General features: G+C 40.7%; 1 protein-coding gene across 2 annotated transcripts in view; it reads left to right on the top strand.

Moving 5' to 3' along the window:
* The first annotated feature begins 316 nt into the window (after positions 1–316).
* Positions 317–22614, top strand: part of NAPB (NSF attachment protein beta) — a 41421-nt gene continuing 19123 nt past the window's right edge. Inside the window, exons 1-3 of one of the 2 annotated variants that reach the window (XM_045776778.2) lie at positions 317–480; positions 17771–17850; positions 20775–20891. In XM_045776778.2, coding sequence (XP_045632734.1) covers positions 383–480; positions 17771–17850; positions 20775–20891 — 295 coding nt within the window. In that variant the 5' untranslated portion in view covers positions 317–382. Of the gene's footprint in view, positions 481–17770; positions 17851–20774; positions 20892–22614 lie in introns of those variants that run through there. The other variant, XM_087853781.1, reaches the window with a different exon arrangement.

The following is a 22614-nucleotide window of genomic DNA, read 5'->3' as shown; positions in this document are numbered from 1 at the left end:
GATTCCTGAGCCAATGTGATGCTCCGTGTTTGAGGTTATCCTTACTAGAAAGCCATGCGTCATCTTCCATTTCCTCCCATACTTAAATGACTAAAGTTCACCTTGGACTAAGACCCCTACGGAGAGTCACGCCCCTCGCCTCGAAAATCCCCGGCGCCGGCTGTCTGCAACCTCCGATCCCCACCCCGCCCGGCTCTACAGCCTTCTGGGAATTGTAGTTGACGCCTCACCCATCCCCGCCGTCAGGGCCCGACCCGGCACCACAAGTCCCGACAGGCCTTGCGCGCCACGCCTGCGCTCCCCGCCTCTGGGAGAGAAGGGTGAAGGCGCGGAAGGCGCGTCGGAGCCGGGTGTGGAGGTTGTGGCGGCGGCAGGGACCAACATGGACAACGCGGGGAAGGAGCGTGAGGCGGTGCAGCTGATGGCGGAGGCCGAGAAGCGAGTCAAGGCCTCCCACTCCTTCCTCCGGGGGCTGTTTGGGTGAGTGCCAGACCGCGAGTGCCCTTGGGGGGGGGGTCTCCGTCGCGGGTTCCCTCCCCAGCCAGCCGCCCCCACGCGCGTCCTGTTGAATCCCCTCTCTCCCCTGAGACGCCTGTGGGCCCTTATTTCCCCTGCATCTTCCAGGCTTCCTAAGCCTTAGAGCCTCCCAGAGACACCTCCCCAAGAACGCCCCAGGGGCTCTCAACACCCCCGCGCGCCCCCCAGAGATCCCCTCGAGCCCCCAGACCTCACCCCCGTAAGTCCGCTGGAACCTCCAGAATCTCTCGGAGTCCCTCAGCCCCCACACACCCTCCAGACATACCTTGGGGACCGCAGAGGGCCCCCACGCCCTCCACGCCCCCTCCAGCCAGGCGTTATCCTCGCGTTGGTGCGGAGGGGGGGGTGTCCCACGGCCTCGCCTGGAGGGGTGCTGTCGCCTCAGCGGCGGGCCAGATTTGTTCATTTCGCCACGGTTGAAGCCGCCTCTCTCGGAGACCCGTGTTGGTGGGAGGCGAGCCCAGGAGGAGCCGGAGGGGCGGGTCCGGGGACCCCCCGCCCCGGCTCCTGGCCGGTGCATCTGGACGCGTCTGGCTGGCTGGGGTGGTGGGCCCCGCAGAGGAGCAGACTGGCGCGGCGCCCCCATTCCAGAGATCGTGTGCCCGTTTGCCTTGTGCCAAGTAGACATTTAATAAACGTTCGTTGGAGAACGAATACGTTTTCTCAGCATGGTATTTTTACTTCACCAGAGAGTGATAGGTTCGCCAGGGCCTCCTGTTTGATTAAGGATAACGCAGCTCCTGTCAAGTCGGCGTCTTTTGGGAATCCCGTTAATTTTCTGTAATTCTTCAGTGTTCTCCTAGGGAAGATCTTAAATTCGGACTTCCCAAAAAACAGAGCTTGCACTGACAGTTCTGGACGGTTGAATATGTGAGTGATTCAGCTGTTTAGGATTAGAAAGGCTGAAATTTCCTGGTGGTTTTGTTGTTGTTGTTGTTTTTCTTTTTGAAAGTGAAATATCTGCCGACAGCAGGAGCATATTTTTGTGTTTGAGAAGGACCAGTACTTAATCTTTGCATTATTAGACAGTTTTATTTGTGTACTAAATTCAGTTTGAAATCTGCTTGTTTTGCTACCTTCGTTCTTTTGATTATAATATAACACTTTGCAGTTGTGGATATATCTCCAGGAAATGCTTAGGTAAAGGTTTCATGCGGTGCACAGTAGTACAGGATGCAAAGATGCATAAAGGTAAGGGTTCTTCAGGAACCTCTCACAGGACATTTATCCTAGCCGGTTTCTAAATTTTTCGTAGGGTGTGTAGTTCCAAACGTAGCAATTAATCATAAGTTTGTTCCCCCTTTAAAAGTTACCCTGATATACGCTGATACTTAAGGAGCACTGCCTCACACTGCCTCATACTTGATTCTAACACCAAACAATAGCTCCTTTCTGTGATTCACAAAACATTTAAAATATATTCAAATAAAATTTAATGTCCTAACACCTCCTGCCTAGAGATGATCTTAATGTTACTGGAGATTTCAAGTCAGGATGTACTTCCCTGGAAGAGAATCTGTAATTGGCAGAGGAAAACATTACAGCATTTGATACTCGTCTCAGGAGAACCCTCCTTTTTGTGAAGAGGTGTTGCGTTATTGTTTTTGTGAAAGGAGGCCAAGTCTTGAGCCAATAATCCTAAAAGGATTTTGAAAAAGCTTTTGTTTATAAACATCTGTTTTCTCCTTGATTGTTGATCACCTGTTTCACTGACAGGAGGTATAGGAAGACTTTCACCTTCACTCTTCACACTCAGTTTGTACAAAAGTCATTGTATGCTAGGCCTGGCCTGGATATGGCAGGCCAGTTGATTGTCTTAGCTTTTGGATGGGGGGCAAGGTACTTAGCCTCTCTGTGCCTTAGTTTTGTCTGCTATAAAAAGGGGTAATAATAGTATATTTCATAGTGAGGGTTCAGTGAGTTTCTGCTTGTAAAACATTTAGAACCATTGGAGATGGTGATTATGAAATATTAATTAGCATATTCATCAAAATTGTCAGCCATTATTTACCAAGGAAGCAGAGAGCCAGACAGATTAAGTGACTCTGCCAGAACTTCAGAGCCGAAGACCTTTAGGACTAGATCTTTGGTCTTTTAATTAAAGATTTGAAAGAGCTTTGTACCATGTAAGTATTATTTATCCTGTGGGGAACTGTGTTATTTTCAGTGATAGTTGGCTCCAGGAAAGCTTAGGGAAGAAGAGTACTCAGGGTTCTGTGAATTTTAATAGTATATAATCACTTGAAGTAAAAAACCAGGCCTAGTGTCTCTGTCAGTTACAGTAGGAAGACCGATTCTGTATCAATTTTAGATGTTTAGGATCTTCTTTTATATCTGGCATTGTTTGTACCTGACCTCATCCTTCTGAAAGGCTGGAGCACATGTTAGTCCACCCTGCTACCCTTCCTTTAATGTAAAATTTTCCCATCTACTTGTTATCTTTTCTTGAAACCACAGTGTAGTCCATCTCCCCATGTCAGACTCCTGAATTAACAGAACACACGTATTGACATGAGTATCATCAGTATTGTCCAAGCACCATGTATTAAGAGCTGACCAGTTAGTGCTTTACAGGGGGACAGGTGATGCTGTTTCGAGGATGTGGCAGCCATTAGAAGGTGGTGAGCATATTGTAGCATACTTTGCATGGAGTAATTCTCATTATCCTAACTGCAGATTAAAATGTATTAGGAGCTTATCTTCTTCACCCCGTTTATCCACCACCCACACAGGTTTTGTGGCAATACTGTATTCTCACTATTCTATTGCTCTTTTTTGTTGCTTTCAGTAAAATGATATGAAAATACACATTGTATATTCCTGGGGAAATGTCAATCATGTATTCTGTGTACAAGGCACAAGTCCCTTGCTTGTCTGCAAGATGTTAGTGAGCCACTGAGGGATGCAGCCATCACAAAATACCTATTATGGGTCTTCTGCTTTTCTGCTTGACTGCCAGTTAAATAGTGGTGTGTTTTTATAGCTGTGGTATTGAATTAAAATTTACTCTTTCTGAAGGGCTTAGCAAAGTGTAGCAAAACTACTACCAAAAGAGTAGTGTTTTCATTTCATTTGTTCCCAAGGATGAGCTATGGAATTTTGTAATTAATTTCAAATTCGATTGTAGCATCTTAATGAACTACCAGTAAGATCTTAAATTGGCCTGAGCATGACAGTAAAGTAGTTTTGAATTGCTAAGGTCTCTCTTACTATCTTCTTGTTAATAGGAGGCCAGATTGGGAGATAGCCTGCACAGTGCACATCAAAGAAAATGGCTGCTTAAGAATGACAGTTGGAAGATGTTCTGCATGGCTAATGCTGTCTTCTGCTTTTGGATGTTGCCCAGTCATAAAGTTTGTAAAGAGCCACGAATTTGGCAGTGCCGAATTTAATGAAAGACCCTATTGGGTTATCTTGACACAATTATGAGTCTATAATTTCTTAACTATTTTTAAAAATTGGGAATATTTCTTAAATATCGTAGGCTATTAATTATTAGTATTCTTCGCTCAGCTTTATTTCTACAAAGGTTGTTTTTAAGTTTTGCCAAAATGTGGTGAGGACATATGATAGCACTTGTAAAGCATTAGGGGCGCCTAGGTGGCTCAGTTGGTTAACAGTCCAGCTCTTCGTTTCAGCTCAGGTCATGATCTCAGGGTGGTGGGATTGAGCCCTGAGTCGGGCTCCTTGCTGAGTGTGGAACCTGCTTGAGATTTTCTTTTTCCCTCTCCCAGTGTCCCTCTCCAAACCCTCCCCCCTTAAATTTTTTTTTTTTTTGGTTTTCTAGTTTTAGTGCCAAGTTATAGTTCGTGTATCAAATGATGAAATCTTTCTAGATTCGCCTTATTCTGTTCGCATTTGCAGTGCTCACAATCTATTCTCTCATTCTTGTGAGCCCTGTGAGGTGCACTTGTTTAGAAGAGGTAGGGAGGACCCATGGTGGTATGCGGCTCCAGAACGTAAGCTCCTAGGGAGTCTGTCTTATATCATTGCTGTTGCCCCACACCTCACTTGGTGTGTGCCACACAGTAGGCATTTGGTGAATATTGGTGGAGAGAATGTGTGAATGCTTCTACTATGTTGATTTTTTTTTCTTTTCTCTTGTTTAGTTTTCAAGAGCAAAGGCAACAAAGTGGAGTTCATGTCACTTTCTTCTATGTTTTACTTAAATATGTGTTTATTATAAACACAGTAGCTACTACATATGTGAGAAAAATGCAAGGACTATGGAAAAGTTCCAGTTAAAAAGTAAAGTATTCCCCGAGTCTCCCCTTTCCTAAATTGTACTCCCCAGAAGTAATGGTTTTTAACTTCCTGTTTAATTCCTCTGATGGTTACCACTGTAATTCTAAATAATTTTGGAATGCTTCTACTTCCTGACATCCTAATTTTAGACAGTATCTAATGATTCTGCTAAAAATAATGGATAGTTACATGGCCTTGCATTTTCTCTCTTACCTCCTGATTTTCTCTCTTACCTCCAATCTCTAAATATTAACTTTTATATATGAATAACATATTTAAACTGTAATTCTGCTTTTAATTTTTTCCATTAGTTCTCTATTTCTGTGAGTTACAGAGTGGCCATGAGTAGGTTGTCCAAATTGAGATATTTTTGAGATGCCAGGAAGATGGGTATAAGCCAAGGGTGTTTGTCCATCCAGCCAGGACACAGGATCATCCAAGTTCTGGGAGACTTTGCAGTCTGTTCTTACACTTCACTTTGTATTCATTTGATTAGATGGTAAGATCAGTAAAGCTTCTGTAACTTCAAAGCATTTTCAATGACTAACCCTTAGGGTTCACAGTAAGGAAACATTGGAAGTAGAATTTCAGAATGCTGACCATTTCTGTATTTAAATGGAACTTATTATAAGTAATGGTAATTAATTAAAATCAAAATAACTAATAGATCATTACTTTCTTGGCTTAAAATACGTATTTTTTCATGATAAGGAAGTATCTGTCAACGTCTGTTTTAATGAGTGTTTTGTTAGAGATTGAAGAGTAATTTTTTTTTAAAGATTTTATTTATTTGAGACAGGGAGAGAGAGAGCATGAGTGGGGAGGGGCAGAGGGTGAGGGAGAAGTTTAGCAGGGAGTCTGACATGGGGCTTGATCTGAGGACCCTGAGATCATGATCTGAGCTGAAGTCAGACGCTTAACCAATTGAGCCACCCGCGCGCCCCAAGTTATATTTTGAAGGCCCCTTTAAGATCTGTGAAGACAAACATGATTTTTCTTCCTAGTTACTAATATGTTAATGAATGGATATCCTCATATTAAACTGTCCTGACATTCCTTGAATAACCCCTTTGGATTATAATGTATTATTTTTTAATGTGCTATTCAATTCTGTTTCTAATTATTTTCTTTTGAATTATTTTCTTTACAGTTCTTTTGTGTATAGCCGATCAGGTTGAAGTATCGATGTTACAGGTGCCTCATAAAAAGAATGTAGAGATTTCCTTTTACCCCACGCTATGGTCTTTGAAGATTTAAGTGGAACCCTCAAACTGACTTTCTTGAACATTCTTTAGTTCAGTAGTTACTTCCCTCTGTCACTTCTGTGTTTCTTCATTTACCCTTCTCTCTTGATTCTTTTGATCCTTTTCATCTAAACAACTAATATTTTGACTCATGGGTTTTATTAGTTTCCTGTTTTCTGCTTTTACCTCCCCCTCTGGCTTTTTGGGGGAATGGAAGATGATATTTATTTCAGTATTTCCATTATTGTATTTATATAGATCCAAATATTGGTAGATGAATTTTCCTTTAAAACCATATTAATGTTTTAAATTATATCCCCCCAATCTTGATATATAGTGTTTTAGTTTTTTTTTTTTTAAGATTTTATTTATTTGACAGAGAGAGAGACAGCCAGCAAGAGAAGGAACACAACAAGCAGGGGGAGTGGGAGATGAAGAAGCAGGCTCCCAGCGGAGGAGGGAGCCTGATGCTGGGCTTGATCTTAGGACCCTGGGATCACGCCCTGAGCCTAAGGCAGATGCTTAATGGGTGCCCCTATAGTGTTTTTTATTGTAATTCATTTCCCCTTTAACCCAAGAATTTATGGGTTGTGTTCCAGGTAGAGGTGCTTTGATTTCTAGTTTTCTTTCATTATAATCAGAGAGCTTACAAGGTTTTCTTTGCCACCTGATATGTGATTGATGTTTATGAATGGCCTTTGATCACTTGTGAAGAAGGCAGATGTTCTCTTATCAGAGTGTATGCCTTGATAGAGATCCCTGAGATCTAGATATTACGTTGTCAAGGCCTTTCACATCTGTGTTTATTTTTTGTCCATTTGACTTGCTTTGGACTAAAAGGGATATAGTCATTTTTCCTTTTATAAGTGCATTTCTGTCTATCTTGCATTTCTTGTAGTTTCTGCTATGTTTTGGTAAGTAGATGTTCACAACTAATATAATTTCATCATGAATTGTATCCTTAGCATTAACAAGTGAATTTCTTCCTTTCATTCGGTATTTTTGAGCCCAAATTCTGCCTTGTCTGATACTGGAGTAGCAATTATTGCTTTCTTATTATTTGCGCTTGCCTGCTTGAGGACTGTATTATGTAAGAGGATTATACGTTCTGCCTGCTGCCTTGTGACCTGTGCTGCCTGGCTCTGGGAAAAGTGCATTTGCCATCCCCATTAAGTCTGTTCTGGCCTGTGACTGACTCTGGGGGAGTGAGTGGAAGGGGGATGCACACACTACCTGAGCAGAAGCTGCAGGGGTCATCCCTTGCTTCTGCCCTGGTTTAAAAAAGAAAAAAAAAAAAAAAGTGTATACTCCTGATAGGGCTACATTCCAGAATAGAGAGATGACACATGGAGAAAGAACCAGCACAAATGGCCTGCAGTAACAGGTAAAGTGAGTGAGAAAGAAGCCTTTGGAGATTTGAGGGTTATTTGTTATTGCAGCAAATCAAACAAAAGTTGGTTGATGTATGTGGTATACTTTTGACCATCTCTTTAATCTTAAGCCTTTCAGAATAGCTTTATTTTAGTTGTATGTCTCCTATTGAGCACACAGGTTTTTTGTGAGCAAAACTAAAAATCTTCAGTCCATTTACATTGTTTGTATGACTGATACATGATTGGTTTTTAAATCTGTCATCCTGCTTTGTTATATTATGTCTTTATATTCATTACGTATGATTTTATTTTCTTTCTTCATGTGAACTCTTTCCTGTGCTTTTTTTTTTCTTAGGAAATTTTGTATTTTTGTTCTACTGGTAACCTTTATACTATGAATCTTTTTTAATGCCCTTAGCCCTACTAAGCATCTAGTATTTGATGTGGAAAACACCCATTACCTATATGCCAGTCCCTGAGCCTGTTCTGAATTTTCCTCTCTGACCAGTGTATGTGTGTGGGAGGGCAGGGTTCAGTTATTTGTACTTTGTTGGAACAGATGTCTCTATTTTATTTTTCTACCCTGTCTCTACTTTTTTCCCCTCTTTGATCTGTAGTAAAACATATTCAATGCCACCACCACCAGCCTTTTTACTGATGTTCCTTAGTCATGTCCATAGTTGGAAGCCAGTGCGGTATTCCTTAAGTTCATGCTTCGATCGGTCGTACTTATTGTTTGGCTTGGCTGGCTGTGTGATCTTTGGCTCACACTTTTTTCTCTTGAGTTTCTTCAAAAATGTTATTCCCTTGTCATCTTGCTTTGTATGTTGTCTTGCTTTGTATGTTGCTGTTGAAGTCTAATTCAAGCTAACCTTAATTTTGTAAGTAACTTTGCCTGGAAGCCTAGAGATTTTCTTGATTTATAAAATCTAATATTCTTACTAGATGTGTTTCACTGGGTCAGTTTTCCCAGTACATGGCAGACTCTTTCAGTATTTAAACTCACATCCTCTTTTGTTTCCATAAAATTTTCTGAAATTGTAGTTTTAAATATTGTTTCAGTATTTTGCTTTGTTTTACTCCCCTTTTCAGGGACTGTAGTTATCCTATCACTTTTTCTTGAATTCTTTTCCCTCCCTTATTTCATTTCCATGCTCTTGGCTGTTTTCATTTTTCTCCTCAGTGTCAGTAGAATCTGTGCTCCCCATAGGTATGTTCTAGCTAAGTTTTCATTTCTGAGATGACTTGGTCTTTTACTTTCTTTCCTTCTATAATTTGAAATAGGAGTTCATGGTCTTATTTTTTGTTCTCTACTCTCCTAGGTTCTCCAGACAGACTAACAAGGAAAAATAGTTTACCGAACATGGTCAGCAGTGAGTAACTCAAAGGGGTGATTAGAACTAGGCTTAGAGTCTCTTAACAAAGAGCAGTGTATTTGTAGATAAGTGTCAGGATGAAAGGTTTTAGGCTTCCAAGGTCTGCAAACTGGGAAACAAAGGAGTAAGATTTGTTTGTGCAGGCCCATCTCTGTATGAACTTTCCATCTGGTTCATGGCCGTAAAACTTTCCCAGGAGAGGGGATTTATGGCAGTCCTCATTTCTTAGAAGTTTCTGTATTTAGTCAGATAGGGGAAGCTCTGAGAAGGTGTCTTTCTGTATCTCCTATTCTCATTTTCCTCCAGCTCAAAATAATCTTTATGCCGAAGTGGTGTTTTTTGGGGTGGCATATTCTGGTCCCCTGCATGCTCTTGCATTCTGAGTTTTGGATTCCTGACCTGTGATGTAGTTTCATATCTGTAAGTATTTGTTTAATACTATTTAAGTTGTATGGAATTGTTTTCCTCTGCCTTATGGTAGTTTGGGGCAACATTTTTGTCACCTGCAAAGGTTTTGTTCTTATTTCTTACATGGTAGCTTTGTATGGATGCTGCTTGCCTTCTTCTGTTTAGAGTGTCCTGGAGTTTCTTGGGCTCATAGTAGTATGTGTTTCTGTAATGTGAGATGAGGGGTTTGGGTGCTTTCACAGGTTTCTTAGTTTAAATCTTCTCTTCTGTTGATACCATTAAGGACTTTTTTTGATGAAAAGTGTCAGGGAAGGGTGGGTAGGGGCTTAGTGTGACTCCCAGTGCTGTGATACTCCTTTGTTTCAGAAGACTGTTAGTTTATTTTCTATCACTGGTTTTCTTTCTCTTCACTACTGAGTTTCCATGAAGCTGCCTCTGCTTCTCCCAGAAGTGGATCTTCTAGAGGCCACACCTCTAGCCAAGTTCCCCTTCCAGTTCCCCAGTTCCAGTGTTCCAGCCCTCTGTTCTTACACCTGGTCTCTGTGTTCCCCCACTGTGCAGCCCTTCCTTGCTAGGGTGTTGCTGTCTGTGAACTGCTGTTGTGGGACCCTGCTGCACCCCCTCTTTTTTTTTTTTTTTTTTAAAGATTTTATTTATTTATTTAACACAGATAGAGACAGCCAGCGAGAGAGGAAACACAGCAAGGGAGTGGGAGAGGAAGAAGCAGGCTCATAGCAGAGGAGCCTGATGTGGGGCTAGATCCCGTAACGCTGGGATCACGCCCTGAGCCGAAGGCAGACGCTTAACCGCCGTGCCACCCAGGCGCCCCCCCCCCTTTTTTTTTATTGTGAATAGTGTAACAACCCATTTATTCTTAGTTTGAGGATTTATTTATGTTTAATACAAAATTATCTTCAATATCAAAATGTAGAATTAAGGCAATTCCAAAATTTTTTAGACTCTGCTCACACTTTCTGTGTGGGTTATAATTATGGATTATAATTAATATTTAAAATATGAAAACACACCTCAAAACAATTTAAAAATATGCTCTATGTACAGAGCACAAGATATCATTCTTTTCTCCTTCACCCTTCAAGTATGAGGTCCTTGAAGCTAGGGACCCTGTACTTGTTCACCTCGAAGGATAGAATGGGAAGAAACTACTTCTTTAAAAAATTATTTAAATTATAAGAGTAATACGTATTATACATATTTCAAATTTGGTAGTTGTTTTCAAATTGACCTTAAGCAACTGTCAATTTATATTTCCGCTAACAGTGTATGAGAATACACATTACAGATCACATCTCAAGTAGAATATTTGAAGTATTTTACTCCACCATCTCAGAGAAATAGTCATAAATAAATTTGGCTAAATAATTTAATTGGAAAATAAGAACAACTTACTGGTATTTAGGTAGAATTTCTAAAGGAAGCATAAGGTCTCTGAAGTAGTCTGAAAGAGCTATCTGCAAGAGGTTGAAAGTGAGATTTAAACAGCTTCAGTGTACGAAAAAATGGAGTAGCTCATTTTCCAGTGATATCATCTCAGTAGAAATTATTGAAAGACTTCCAAAACAGTTAAGTTACTTCTCAATAGTACAAACAATATTTCTTTTTTTTTATTATTATGTTAGTCATCATACAGTACATCATTAGTTTTTGATGTAGTGATCCATGATTAATTGTTTGCGTGTAACACCCAGTGCTCCATGCAATACGTGCCCTCCTTAATACCTTTCAGCAGGCTAGTCCATTCCCCCACCCCCCCCAAACCCTCAGTTTCTTTTCCGGAGTCCATAGTCTCTTGTGGCTGCACCCCGTCTTGTGTCCATGCATTTCCTCCTGACTTCCAGCAGCAGCAGTGTCAGTGGCTCTGCTAGTTCAGGGGTTTTATTTCTCCAGTTGTCTTGTTGAATTCTGTCTCCTAGTTTTGCTGTTGGCATGGATTACAGGTGGTTGTATCCACTGCTTGTTGATCTGTCTGGGTTTGGAGGACATAAGGACAAGTTGGTATTTAGGCAGCCACCATTATCCTGTGGGATTCACAAGTCTCACCAGGATTTCTTACAGATTGAGATTTAGTTCGAAGATTGAATTTTCATAAAGATGGAAATCAAATAGAAAAACTTCTTGTGGCAAGTCATGTTGTATGTGTCATTTCTGAGTTCATCCAATAATTACTGTTCTTAGCTTTCCTGTATATTTAAGTATCTTGATTTATTAATAGGTCCAGCTATACATTTTCCCCTCTGTAAGAAAGGTGACTTTCCATATCAAGTCGAGGCATTGGAACTATTACCAAAATAAAGACCAACTAGCTTTCTTTGCTGTACATATTCTCACAAACTTCATTTCAGGAAATTATGCTTAAACACAGATACTTTTGTCAGCCATTCCTTAAATGTCTCAGATTGTTTCCTGTGTCTGAGAATCTAGGATTGTTGTTTTTCTTAAATAAGTAGAAATAAAGTGGTAAGTTCTTAGAAAATGGAATCCAGAGTCCAAGGCAGAGAGCCCTGAGACTGCGTTGGTGGTAAAGGTGTAACTCCTGCTCAGCTTCTGTCGGCGGCTCTGGTGGAATTTCTCTGAGACCCAGGAGGGGCTGCCTGCTCTGTGCTGGCAGTACCTAGCTAATAAATGACAGCATTCCTCTGTATGTTGTCTTACCTTGTCCAAAGTCTGTGTTCTTGCCACTACTCCTATTACTGGTTCCTGAAAAAACTAAGGACCTTGCTCTAGTGGTTTTACAGGCATTTGGCATAAGAGTTCAAGGTAACTTGATGAAGAGCATCTCTCTGGGGCCTGTTTACCTCCTTGCTGCAGATACCTCTGCTTTCTGCATCACATGAAAGAAGTTGGACTCTTTAGAAATATAGTAAACCCAGCAATAAATTAATCTTGAAATGGTTGTGTTTATCTAGGAAAATTGCAGTTTTTAGAATCTGGAGATTATAGAAATGACGTACAGATGAAAAAAAAATACTCTTGGAGGAAAAAAAACAGAATAAATAGTTCTATGTGGCTGTGATGTTCGATGTAATAAGAAATATATATTTGTTTCTCATCCCTGGGTCCTGGCACAGAACTTGTAAAGTGCTTGTGGGATCCTCAGTGGTAAGGGTGAGAGAAGCATCTTCTCTATCATAATAAGCCTCTTTCAACAATACTAAAATTTATGCTGATGAGGTGACTGTTGGGTCCCTAGGTGGCTTCAAGATGAGGGCTGGTCCTCAGAGGAGCCAACCATGTGATGAGTGGGTTGGAACTTTCAGTCCCACCCCCAAACCTCCCTGGAGAGGGGAGGGATTGGGTGATTGAGTTAATCATAGTGGTCATGAAATAATCAGTCTTGCCTGTGTAGTGAAGAATCTTCCCAGACCCTAAATGATGGGTTCAGAGAGCTTCTGGGGAGGTGAACATGTGGAGGTGTTGGGAGGTGGTGTATCTGGAGACGGTGGGGATGCTCCTTGCACTTCGAGTATACCTTGCCTTGTGCATCTCTTCCATTAGCTGTTTCTGAGTTGTATCATTTGTGATCATAAGTAAAATGTTTTCTTAAGTTCTGTGACTTCTTGCAAATTAATCAAATTTGAGGAGGGGGTTGTGGGAACTCCTGATTTTTAGAAAAGTTAGAGATGTGATTACCTTGAGGACCTGCTACTTGAGATTGTTGTCTGATGTGGGGGCAGTCTTGTGGGACTGGGCCCTTATCCTGTGGGGTTTGCATTGATACCCATATCCTGTGGGTAATGTCACAATTGAATTGAATTGTAGGACACATAGCTGGTGCCTGCAGAGCACTGGAGAATGGCTTGATGTGGAAAACCCACATTTGGTGTCAAAAGTGTTGTGAATAGAGAAACAGTGTTTCTGTTAATGGTGGAGATATTTTAAACAGAGTTTTAATTTTTCTCTCCTTTTCTGGATACTTTTTGTGTTTGCTTTTTGTTTTGAATGTTATTTGGGTAAACTTCCAAAAAGATGTAATGTGGGTTGTTTCTTCCGTCCAGTCCCTGAACGGTCAGCATTGTTATTGAGACCTGTGTGCCAGGCCCTGTGCTGGTCTCTGTCCCCAGGGTCTGCCTAAGAGCTAAAGTAATGTTGCTCATAAATAGTGAAAGTAAGGAGCTGTCCTAGTTGGTGGAGTTTTCCTTCATGGGTCTCAGGCACTAGGAAGACTGATCCCTGTTTGTAGTCCCCTGACGTAGTTTGACATCCCTTCAGGATATTCCGATGATAGACTTGAATTTTGGCTCTAGTTCTGCTTTCACATTCTCACAACACTGTCAGTGTCACTTTTTATGATATTTCTTTTCTGCTACTCTCTGATTTTAGAAGCAACTTTATTTTTCCCTCAGTTGCCTCCTTTTCTTTTGGGTACATCTCATGATGTGTGTGCCATCCGTCCCCATGATTCTACTTTAATGTCCCCCTCTTCCCACCCACAGTCCTAGAAGAGCATGTACTATGGTTGCCAGTGTTTTGTAATGTGCTCCAAAAATAGTTCTTACTCAGGATGAGGAAAAATCAAGACTTTAGATTATTTGAGGATTAATTAGTTTTTAAAAGATCAATGACTTATCTGTGTGTAGATGTTATCAGAGCTCTTTGAAATAGTGGGCTGTAGTTTCCCAGGATGGGTTTTACTCCCCATGCCCCCCAGCATCTGAATAGGAACAGACAGGATGGAATTGTGAAGAAAGGCAGGGACTTGCAGGCGGGGCTCAAGGCACATCTCTGTGGTTCATTGGCTCCTGGAGAGACATGTTGTGGCTCTGACCATGTTTCTTCAGTGGAACATGGGAGGTGGGATGGGCAGTCAGATGTTTTCCAAGCCCTGAAGTTGTTACATATTTTGTCCTTAGTATTCCGATCTCTTCGTGGGCAAGACCATTCTTTTCTTAGTGTTTTTTGACACTTATTGATCTCAGCGAATGTCCCCTGAGTAAGCATGGTCAAGAAGGGAAGGGAGTCAGCCTTGCCTCTGGAATTGAGAGTTGGGGCTGCAGGGGTGGGGTGGTAGTGGTGGTGGTAGAGGTGAAGGTGCTCTAGGTGATGGTGCTGGAGGTAATGGTGGTGGCAGTGGTGATTCTTAGGCTGGTCACTGTTTCCTTGCATGGCACAGAAAGCATTTTCTTCAAGTTCATGGTAGCATAATCTCCCCAAATAAGTTTAAGTTAAGTTTGGCTCAGTTTAGCTTTTCTTAATGTCAGTTCAGTGCCCTGTCCTTATATTGTATCACTTTATAATGTAGATTCCCTCATAAAAACTTGTTTTTATTTTCAAGGATCTTATACCTTGCTTATGGGGGCCCTGAGTAACAATCACTTGAATTATTTGAACATGAATTCTGATTATTTGTCCTTAAAACTCAGAAACATTAACTTTCACATGAATAGAACACAGTAAGCATTAGGAATGATTTCAGAAGTACATTTTTTCATGAATTGTTAAACTTATGTTGTGTTTATGACAAGTGAGTTTTTCTAGTGCTTTTAAAATGAGTATACTTCTCGTGATTCTGTCTTAGGAAAGGTGAGGGTCTTAAGTCTTTATAAAAGTATATTCATTATTTTTATAATGATTACTGAACTTTTACATCAGGGTCAGCTCTACCACTGACCGTGGCTGGATGACCTTGGGTGAGCCATTGACCTCCAGATCCAGTTTTCTTTTTTCTTTTCTTTCTTTCTATCTTTTTTTTTATTTTTAAGATTTTTTTTGAAATTTATTTTAGGGAGAGCACAAGCAGAGGGAGAAGAAGAAGCAGGCTCCCCACTGAGCAGGGAGCCTGACACAAGGCTCAACCCCAAGATCCCCGGATCATGACCTGACCCAGGTGCCCCCAGATACAGTTTTCTCTTCTGTCAAATGGAGTTAGCATCTTTCATTGTGGTTGTGATATGAAAATGACATAACATGTGGAAATATCCAGCATAAAACCTAGCATAATGTAGGCGTTCTATTATTCCTAGCTGAATCTGTCTCCAAAAATAATAGGGTAAAGTACATTTTAATTAAGCTAGTTTTATTTGGAAACCTTTAATAAGAATGATTGAAGTATAATTACAGTGCAAGATTCCTGGTACACTTTAGAAAAATGAGACATGAAAGTGGTAAGCCTTTGTTAGCTCTAAGGAGTTATGGCTAAGATCAAAAACTTAGGAATTTTCCATTGGGGTAATTAGCTAATTGTTTTGCTGTTGTTGTTTTAATATATAAAGTTATGATTGAAAGAAAGCTTTGCTAATTCTGACACTGCATTTTTGGTGTGGCTTGTCGCCATCCTGTCATTCACTGTGTGACATAGCCCCCAAACGATTTTTTCTTTGTGTGTGTGTGGCGGGGGAGGGAGTGGTACGGCTTTAGATATAATTCACATACCATATAATTCATCCATTTTAAGTATCCAGTTCAATAGTTTTTAGCATAGTCACAAAGCTGTGCATCCATCATAACAATAAATTTTAGAACATTCTAATCGCCACAAAAAGAAACTCTATTCTCCTTGCCCCTGCCCGTTTTTCTCCCAAACTCTAGGCAACCACTAATCTGTTTTCTGTCTCTATAGATTTGCTTACTCTGAAGTGAAATCTTACAGTATGCTCATGGCTTCAACGCTTATCCATATTAGAGCATGTATCAATACTTCATTTCTTTTTATTGTCCAGTATTCCATTGTATGCATAAACCACACTTTTTTTTTTATCTTTACATCAGTTGATGGGCATTTAGGTTGTTCCCACTTTTTGGCAGTTATGGATAATGCTAGGGTGAACATTTGTATAAAGTTTTTGTGTGGACATAGTCTTTCTCATTTCTCTGGGGTGTGTACCAAGGAGTGGAGTTGCTGGGTCATATAGTAACTCTATGTTTAACCTTTTGAGCAACTGCCAGACTAAATGTGGCTGCAGCATTTTACATTTGTACCAGCAGTATAAGAGGGTTCCAGCTTCTATACATCCTTCCTAACATTTGTTATTATCTGTCTTTTGATTCTAGCCATCCTTGTGGGTGTGAAATGGGATCTCATTTGTGGTTTTGATTTGCATTTCCCTGATGGCTAATGATGTTGAATATCTCTTCATGTGCTTATTGGCTGTTTGTGTATCTTCTTTGAGGTGCCTATTTTTTTTAATTATTAGTCATTTTATTGTTGAGTTGTAAGAGTTCGTTACCTATTCCAGATATAAGTCCCTTAGCAGACATATCCCTTATTTGTACAAATATGCCCAAAAGTTGTTATGCCTTTAGTACACGGATCTAATTACAATAATCATCCTGAAATTGAGTACCTGCTTTGGGTCAAGCCCTGCAGTGGCTATATATGGATTATTTCCTTTGATCTTTATAATGACCCACAAGTATAGATCCCGTTATCCCCTGTTTACACACGCAAAAACTGAGGCCCAGAGGAGTTAAAGAACTAGCCTGGGGGGAGACAGTTGGTAGTTAATGCCTAAGTAGTAAGAGTCACGCTTGAGCCTCAGTGTATTTCATTGAGACGCATATTGACACAGAGCTGTAGAGCTGTCTATGCCCCTCTGCCGGAGCTTGGAGCCTCTTTGAGTTTCTGGCATATGCATATGTGCTCACTCTTGTTCATATTGTGCCCACTCTCCAAGGGTCAGCCTTGCTCTCCCCTTTCTCTTAGTCCTTATGTCCTTAAACCACTCTGAATTCCTCATGTGCACTGCACATCGTTCTTTGTCTTCATTCTCTGGTTATTTATGTTTATAGTATAGATAGACAAGGTAGAGAAACATCATTTATAGAGGGGTCTTAGTTTAGCTTAGGAAGAATGAGGTCAAATTAGAAAACTCTGGTGCAAGTTTACAGAGGATTATTTTTACGTTTGTGTAAGAAGAAATACCTGACAGCTAAAGCTGTCCCTCAGTGAAATCAGCTGTCTAGTGGAGAACTTTTCAGAACAGTATGTATTCAAGCAGCAGTAGAGTTTCTTTCTCTCAGGATGTGTAAAATGCATTTCCACTTTGGGTGATGGGCTGGACCCTGAGGCCCATTCCATGTTGGAGAAGAGCTTGTCTCCTGCCAGAGGTGATAATATAGCAGTCAAAAAGCATGGCGCTTCTTTTATGCTCTGGCTTCAGGTTTTTGTTCTTGTTTTTGTTTTTTTGTTTTTAAAGTCTGAATAAACATAGTGCTAATCTCTTAAAAATTAACAGGCTAAAAATGTCCATAACCTTCAAAATTTAATCTCATTTGAATGATGTATTTCTTATTTCTCTGACTGACCTAAAACTTCAATTTCCATGCATGGAAAGAACTCTGGTTAAGGGTGTGGCTCTGAGATCAGCCAGATCTGTATTTGAGTCTTGGTTCTGTGGCATTCTTGCTGTGTGACCTTGGGCTAGTTACTTTACTTTTGTATACCTCAGTTTCCTCATTTGGAAAGCAGGGATACTAAGAGTGTACCCTTTGAGCGAGCAGCTGTTGAGATTCTATACTTGTCTGGCACATAGTAAGTACTCATTAAATGCTTATTATTTGAGGGAGGGAGAATTAGAGATGTGGATGGTTGCTATAGTAAAACTTAACCTCGTTTTTTAATTTTTCTCAGAGGAAACACAAAAATAGAAGAGGCTTGTGAAATGTATACCAGAGCTGCAAATATGTTCAAGATGGCTAAAAATTGGAGTGGTATGTATAAAGTTTTTGTTTGTTTGCTTTTCAGGAAAATAACTTTAAAATCATCTTGAAGGAAGAAGTAACTACATTTCTACCTGTTGGCTGAGACAGGTGTGCATGCTGGAATAACCAGTGTGGCCACCGTGGTCTGGGAGAAGAGAACCTTGTTCTAAGTGAACAACGCCTGTTTTCCTTTACCTAAACATTGGTTGAGAATTTCTTACTGTGGGAACAGCTCTGTGGTAGCTGATTGAGGTTCTGTTGAGAAATGTGACAGTGAGGGTGTTATTTCTATAAACCCCAACAGATTTATTGTCACTTTTTAACATAATGCTTTCTATCCAGTGAAATTACACATAACAAAACCAATTCCAAAACAATGGAATTATTTTATTGGTCTGAGAAAAGATGACTCTTTTTAACACCGATTTGAGAAACAAATTCATCCCCTACCATGAAAAAGGGGCTTATTGTGTCTCTGTGTGATAGGGTCTTTCTATAGTGAAAATGGAGACTGCCTTCAGCTGGAGCAAGGACTGGGTCTCTAGCCCTGGCTTGCTCCTGCTGCATGATCTAAAGTAGGGCCTTTGCCCTCTACAAATCATTTCCCCATCTGCTTTTTACCCTCAGCTTTATTGAGATATAACGGACTATAGCATTGTGTAAGCTTAGGGTGTATACTGTGTTGATTTACCCATTAAGGCTGACACTTTATTTTTTATTTATTTATTTATTTTTTATTAGTCAAGGCTGACACTTTAAAAGCATTCCAGTGAAGAAATTGCTGTAGAAATACATGAATCTGAAAGGTCCTTTTTGACTAAAATTCATTTATAGGTTTAGTTTTAGGTTGAAAGGATATGTTATGTTTTCAAAATGTACTTACACTTGAATTATAACATATTGAAAACAGTAGAGGAGAGAAGAACATTGTCTCAGCATTTGTATCTTTTATATGGTATAAGAGTATGGTCTAAGGATAGATTCCCATGTACTAATGAGATTGGCCAATGCATGTAAACAGGAGCCAGTCTGTTGGAAGCACTTTACTTGGGCATTCCAAGCTATTACTGTACTCCTGAGGCCGAGCCCATCAGAGCTGCAATTCAGGTGTCTGCTGCCACAGGTACCCATGTGCTTGGCTACTCCCCTGGCAGCAGCCTTGGCCCCTCCTCTGGGACCGCCAACCCCACGATTCACCAGTTTAAGAGTTAAAGCCTGGTGGGCGGGGTTCTCCAGTCCCAGCTCCAACTGGGGGCCACTTCTCTCTGATTGCTCAGTGCCTGTGCCACACTGATGGCTGAGTATTTTCAGCACTGCCAGGGCACTCTTCTTATCTGGTATAGAGCAAGAGTTGAGCCTGGGCAGGCTGGATCAGGAGCCTGTACTGCTTCTTTTCCCTTAGATGGAAGTCCAGAAGCCTGAGTAGGAATTGTGTGTTTACCTCTGGAAGAGGGGTCAGAATAAGGGATGATAACCAAAGCTTTGTGGAATTGAATGCTTTCTTTCTTTCTTTTTTTTTTTTTTTTTTAAGATTTTATTTATTTATTTGACAGAGACAGCCAGTGAGAAAGGGAACACAAGCAGGGGGAGTGGGAGAGGAAGAAGCAGGCTCCTAGCGGAGGAGCCTGATGTGGGGCTCTATCCCATAACGCTGGAATCACGCCCTGAGCCGAAGGCAGACGCTTAATGACTGCGCCACCCAGGCGCCCCTGAATGCTTTATTTCTTAATAGCAGCAATGGGTTTTTTGGTGTCTGTCACAATTTTCTGTACTTTTCTGAATGTTTTTGAAATGACTAAAAATACTCTTTAAGTACCAAAATGTCTTATGATATTCTTCATCATGTTTTTCCTAATGGAGGGATCTCTTTCCCATCCATTCCTGTTAGTGCTGACTTCCCTACTCCAGACCTACTGAGCTGTGACTCCACAGGCCTCGTGCTTCCCAGTCTGTGGTGGTTCTCTCTGAGCCAAGAACTTCATGACAGTGGGGCTCATCCCTGTCCAAGTTCCTCATGCTGGCGTTTAAAGCCTCCAGAACTGGCGCCATGGCGTCCTCAGCCTTCACCTCCCCTGCCTGCTCTGTTCATTCCTCCTGCAGGTAGCATGGACTTGTCACTGGCCTCTGTTCCCAGCCTTTCCTTGCCTTCAAGCCATTTGTTCCTTGTTCGTGTGACTCCTGTGCTAAGGATTCCTTCCCTCATTCTTTTCTGCTACTTCGGAAGCTACAGTCCTTGATCAAAACCTTTTCTGAAAAAATTACATGCATAAACCTTTCACATTATGCCTTTTCCCAGCAGAAACCTGGACAGCACCTTGTAACCATTCGTCATCGCACAAGAAATGTGCAAGTTTTCACACTAAGTAGGAGATAAAGACATGTTAAACCCCATATGAAGTTCAGTCAGGTTTTGTTATAACTTAAGAAACTTTGAATTTTTGAAATTGTGGGTCTAATTTTCACTCTTTGTGATACTTACTTTGTCTAAGAAGCCTCCATTAGCGCTTTCTCAACAATTACAGCCAAGTCCAGTGGATACTGTGAGATAGAAAGATGAGCAAATAAGTATCCTTAACCTCAGTGTTCTACCTTTCTTTAAACACTTGTGGCCTGAAGCCCCGGTCAGTGTTTAGTATATGCTGGGGGACAGAGTTGAACATGACTGGCTCTGGTACTAAATGGAGGCCTGTTGCCCAGACGCCACTTAGGAGGTTTCCTGGGGCTGAGAGAAGCTTTTGTCACCATTGAACTTGGTTCTGGTTTCTTCACACATACCTGAGGTGCACTTGACCACACTTACATGTGCTTCTGACTAGAATGCTTCTTTTCAGCGACAAGGAACTTTTCTAGGGGTAGGTCCAGCACTTAGAGCATGGACCACCCTGGGGACACCTGCTCCTCTGTGATTAATTGTAGTGACTTGTCTTCTTCAGCTGCAGGAAATGCATTTTGTCAGGCAGCCAAGCTCCATATGCAGCTTCAGAGCAAGCATGATTCTGCCACCAGCTTTGTGGATGCTGGCAATGCTTACAAGAAGGCAGACCCTCAAGGTAAGACATGCCTGCATCTGCGCAACTAGATGTCCTTGATATCAGGGACTTTCTCACAGGGTATGCTGCTGGACCTTGGAAAGGACCTTGGTAAAAACAAATTTTTGTGCTTTGAGATAATGGACATTTTAGTAACTTCAGGGATTTTTCCATAATCGTTTTGAGCTTTTATGAGGGGAAATGATGTTAAATTTTTCCTGGCTGTTTAGTTGTCAGCACTGTTTTTCAGTTTTATGAATATATTATTACTCATCAAAGAAAATGAATGGCCCCTCACTCCTAAATACCTGGTGCATTTTAAGATCAAGTTAATGGGAGATTATAATATCTGATAGTTAAAAACAACTTATTCACACAATATTCATCTGACTTTTTAAAGAGTGTTTTTCAAAGTACTGGTTTTGAAGAAAGAATGAACTTGGGTATTTGAAGTGGCAAAATTTTGCAAATATTATTTCTTTTTTAGTTGATAGTATACACTTAGCAATTAAAAGTACTAACTTCTTCCTGTAGCACATGTGCTGGTAGCTGTGGAGTCTCCCATTTTTTTCTTTTATCAGTGCATTTTAACACAGAAATCCCAACTTTTATTATGAATATATCATTGAGAATGAAGATGCTTTGAGGGCTTTTGTATAAAGATTAATCACATTCTATTTCTGAATGTGAAAAACTGTACACGGCCTAAATGAACAGCAAGGATAGAATGGTAGAATTATAATGTATGAGTATTCTAGACTATGATGCAAGAATTAAAGCCCCTGGATTCAGAGCTTCTTCAATGACCTGGTCAGTGCCCACATGGTAACCAAAGAAAAATGTGAGAATCGAGATCTCAAATTTATAAAGAAATGTGTGTACCTAGAAATGCATCCAGAAAACACTGGAAGGAAGTGCATCAAAATACTAGCAGTTGGTTTGAGTGGCATTGTGGGTGCTTATTTTTCTGTATTTTTAAAGGTGTAACAAACCACATTTCTTAATATAGCTTGGAAGGAAGTTGCTTTTAATTTTGTTAATCTGTGTACCTTTCTAATTCTTCAGTCAAGCCTTTTTGCTACCTCCTTTAAAGCAAAAGCAATAGATTTGGAGCTGTCACCCATATATCAGCATTATAAAGACCACCATTTTGTGACAGGAAATTTGTTGGCTCAGTGTTTAGAAAATTAATAGACTTTACTAGCAGTATCACTTACTAGATTTTTCTTCTTCCTTTTGGCATATATTGGTACACCAAAAGTTAGCATCTTTTAACATCGTATGAAATGCTGACTTCGCTTAAGAATTGTTTGAACAGGTATTTCAGAGTGCTTTTGATTTTGGCTACGTGAAGAGTCCAGTCTATTGAAATGATCTTCCTTAAGAAGGACCGTCTTCCAGAATTCATATATATACATGATATCAGTGAAGAATGCATTTACATTTATGTTTTAGCAGCTAGAGCTGATCAGTGTCGATGACAGCCTGCATGGTTTTGTCTGCTTTTTAATGCAGTCTTGGCCCTGGATGGGGTCTTCACTGTAAGGTTGAGAGTGCTGAACCAGTCCTACGCCAGCTCCAGTTCTCTAAATTGCACTACCCCTGCTGGGGACTGAGCAAACTGAGGGGTCCGGCCTTGTGTGTGATTTCTGCTTGTTTTTTATTAACTCACCTGCCCACCGTCCACCCCAAATGCAACCTCTTTAACATTCTAGTAACAGCCAGGAGGATAGGATCCCGGGAA

This window comes from Ursus americanus, chromosome 22 (genome assembly GCF_024610735.1).
Source record: "Ursus americanus isolate L20-20 chromosome 22, mUrsAme1.1.p, whole genome shotgun sequence".
NCBI lineage: Eukaryota > Metazoa > Chordata > Mammalia > Carnivora > Ursidae > Ursus > Ursus americanus.
Note: the sequence above shows the minus strand (reverse complement) of the source record. Positions and strands in the feature narration are given on the sequence as shown.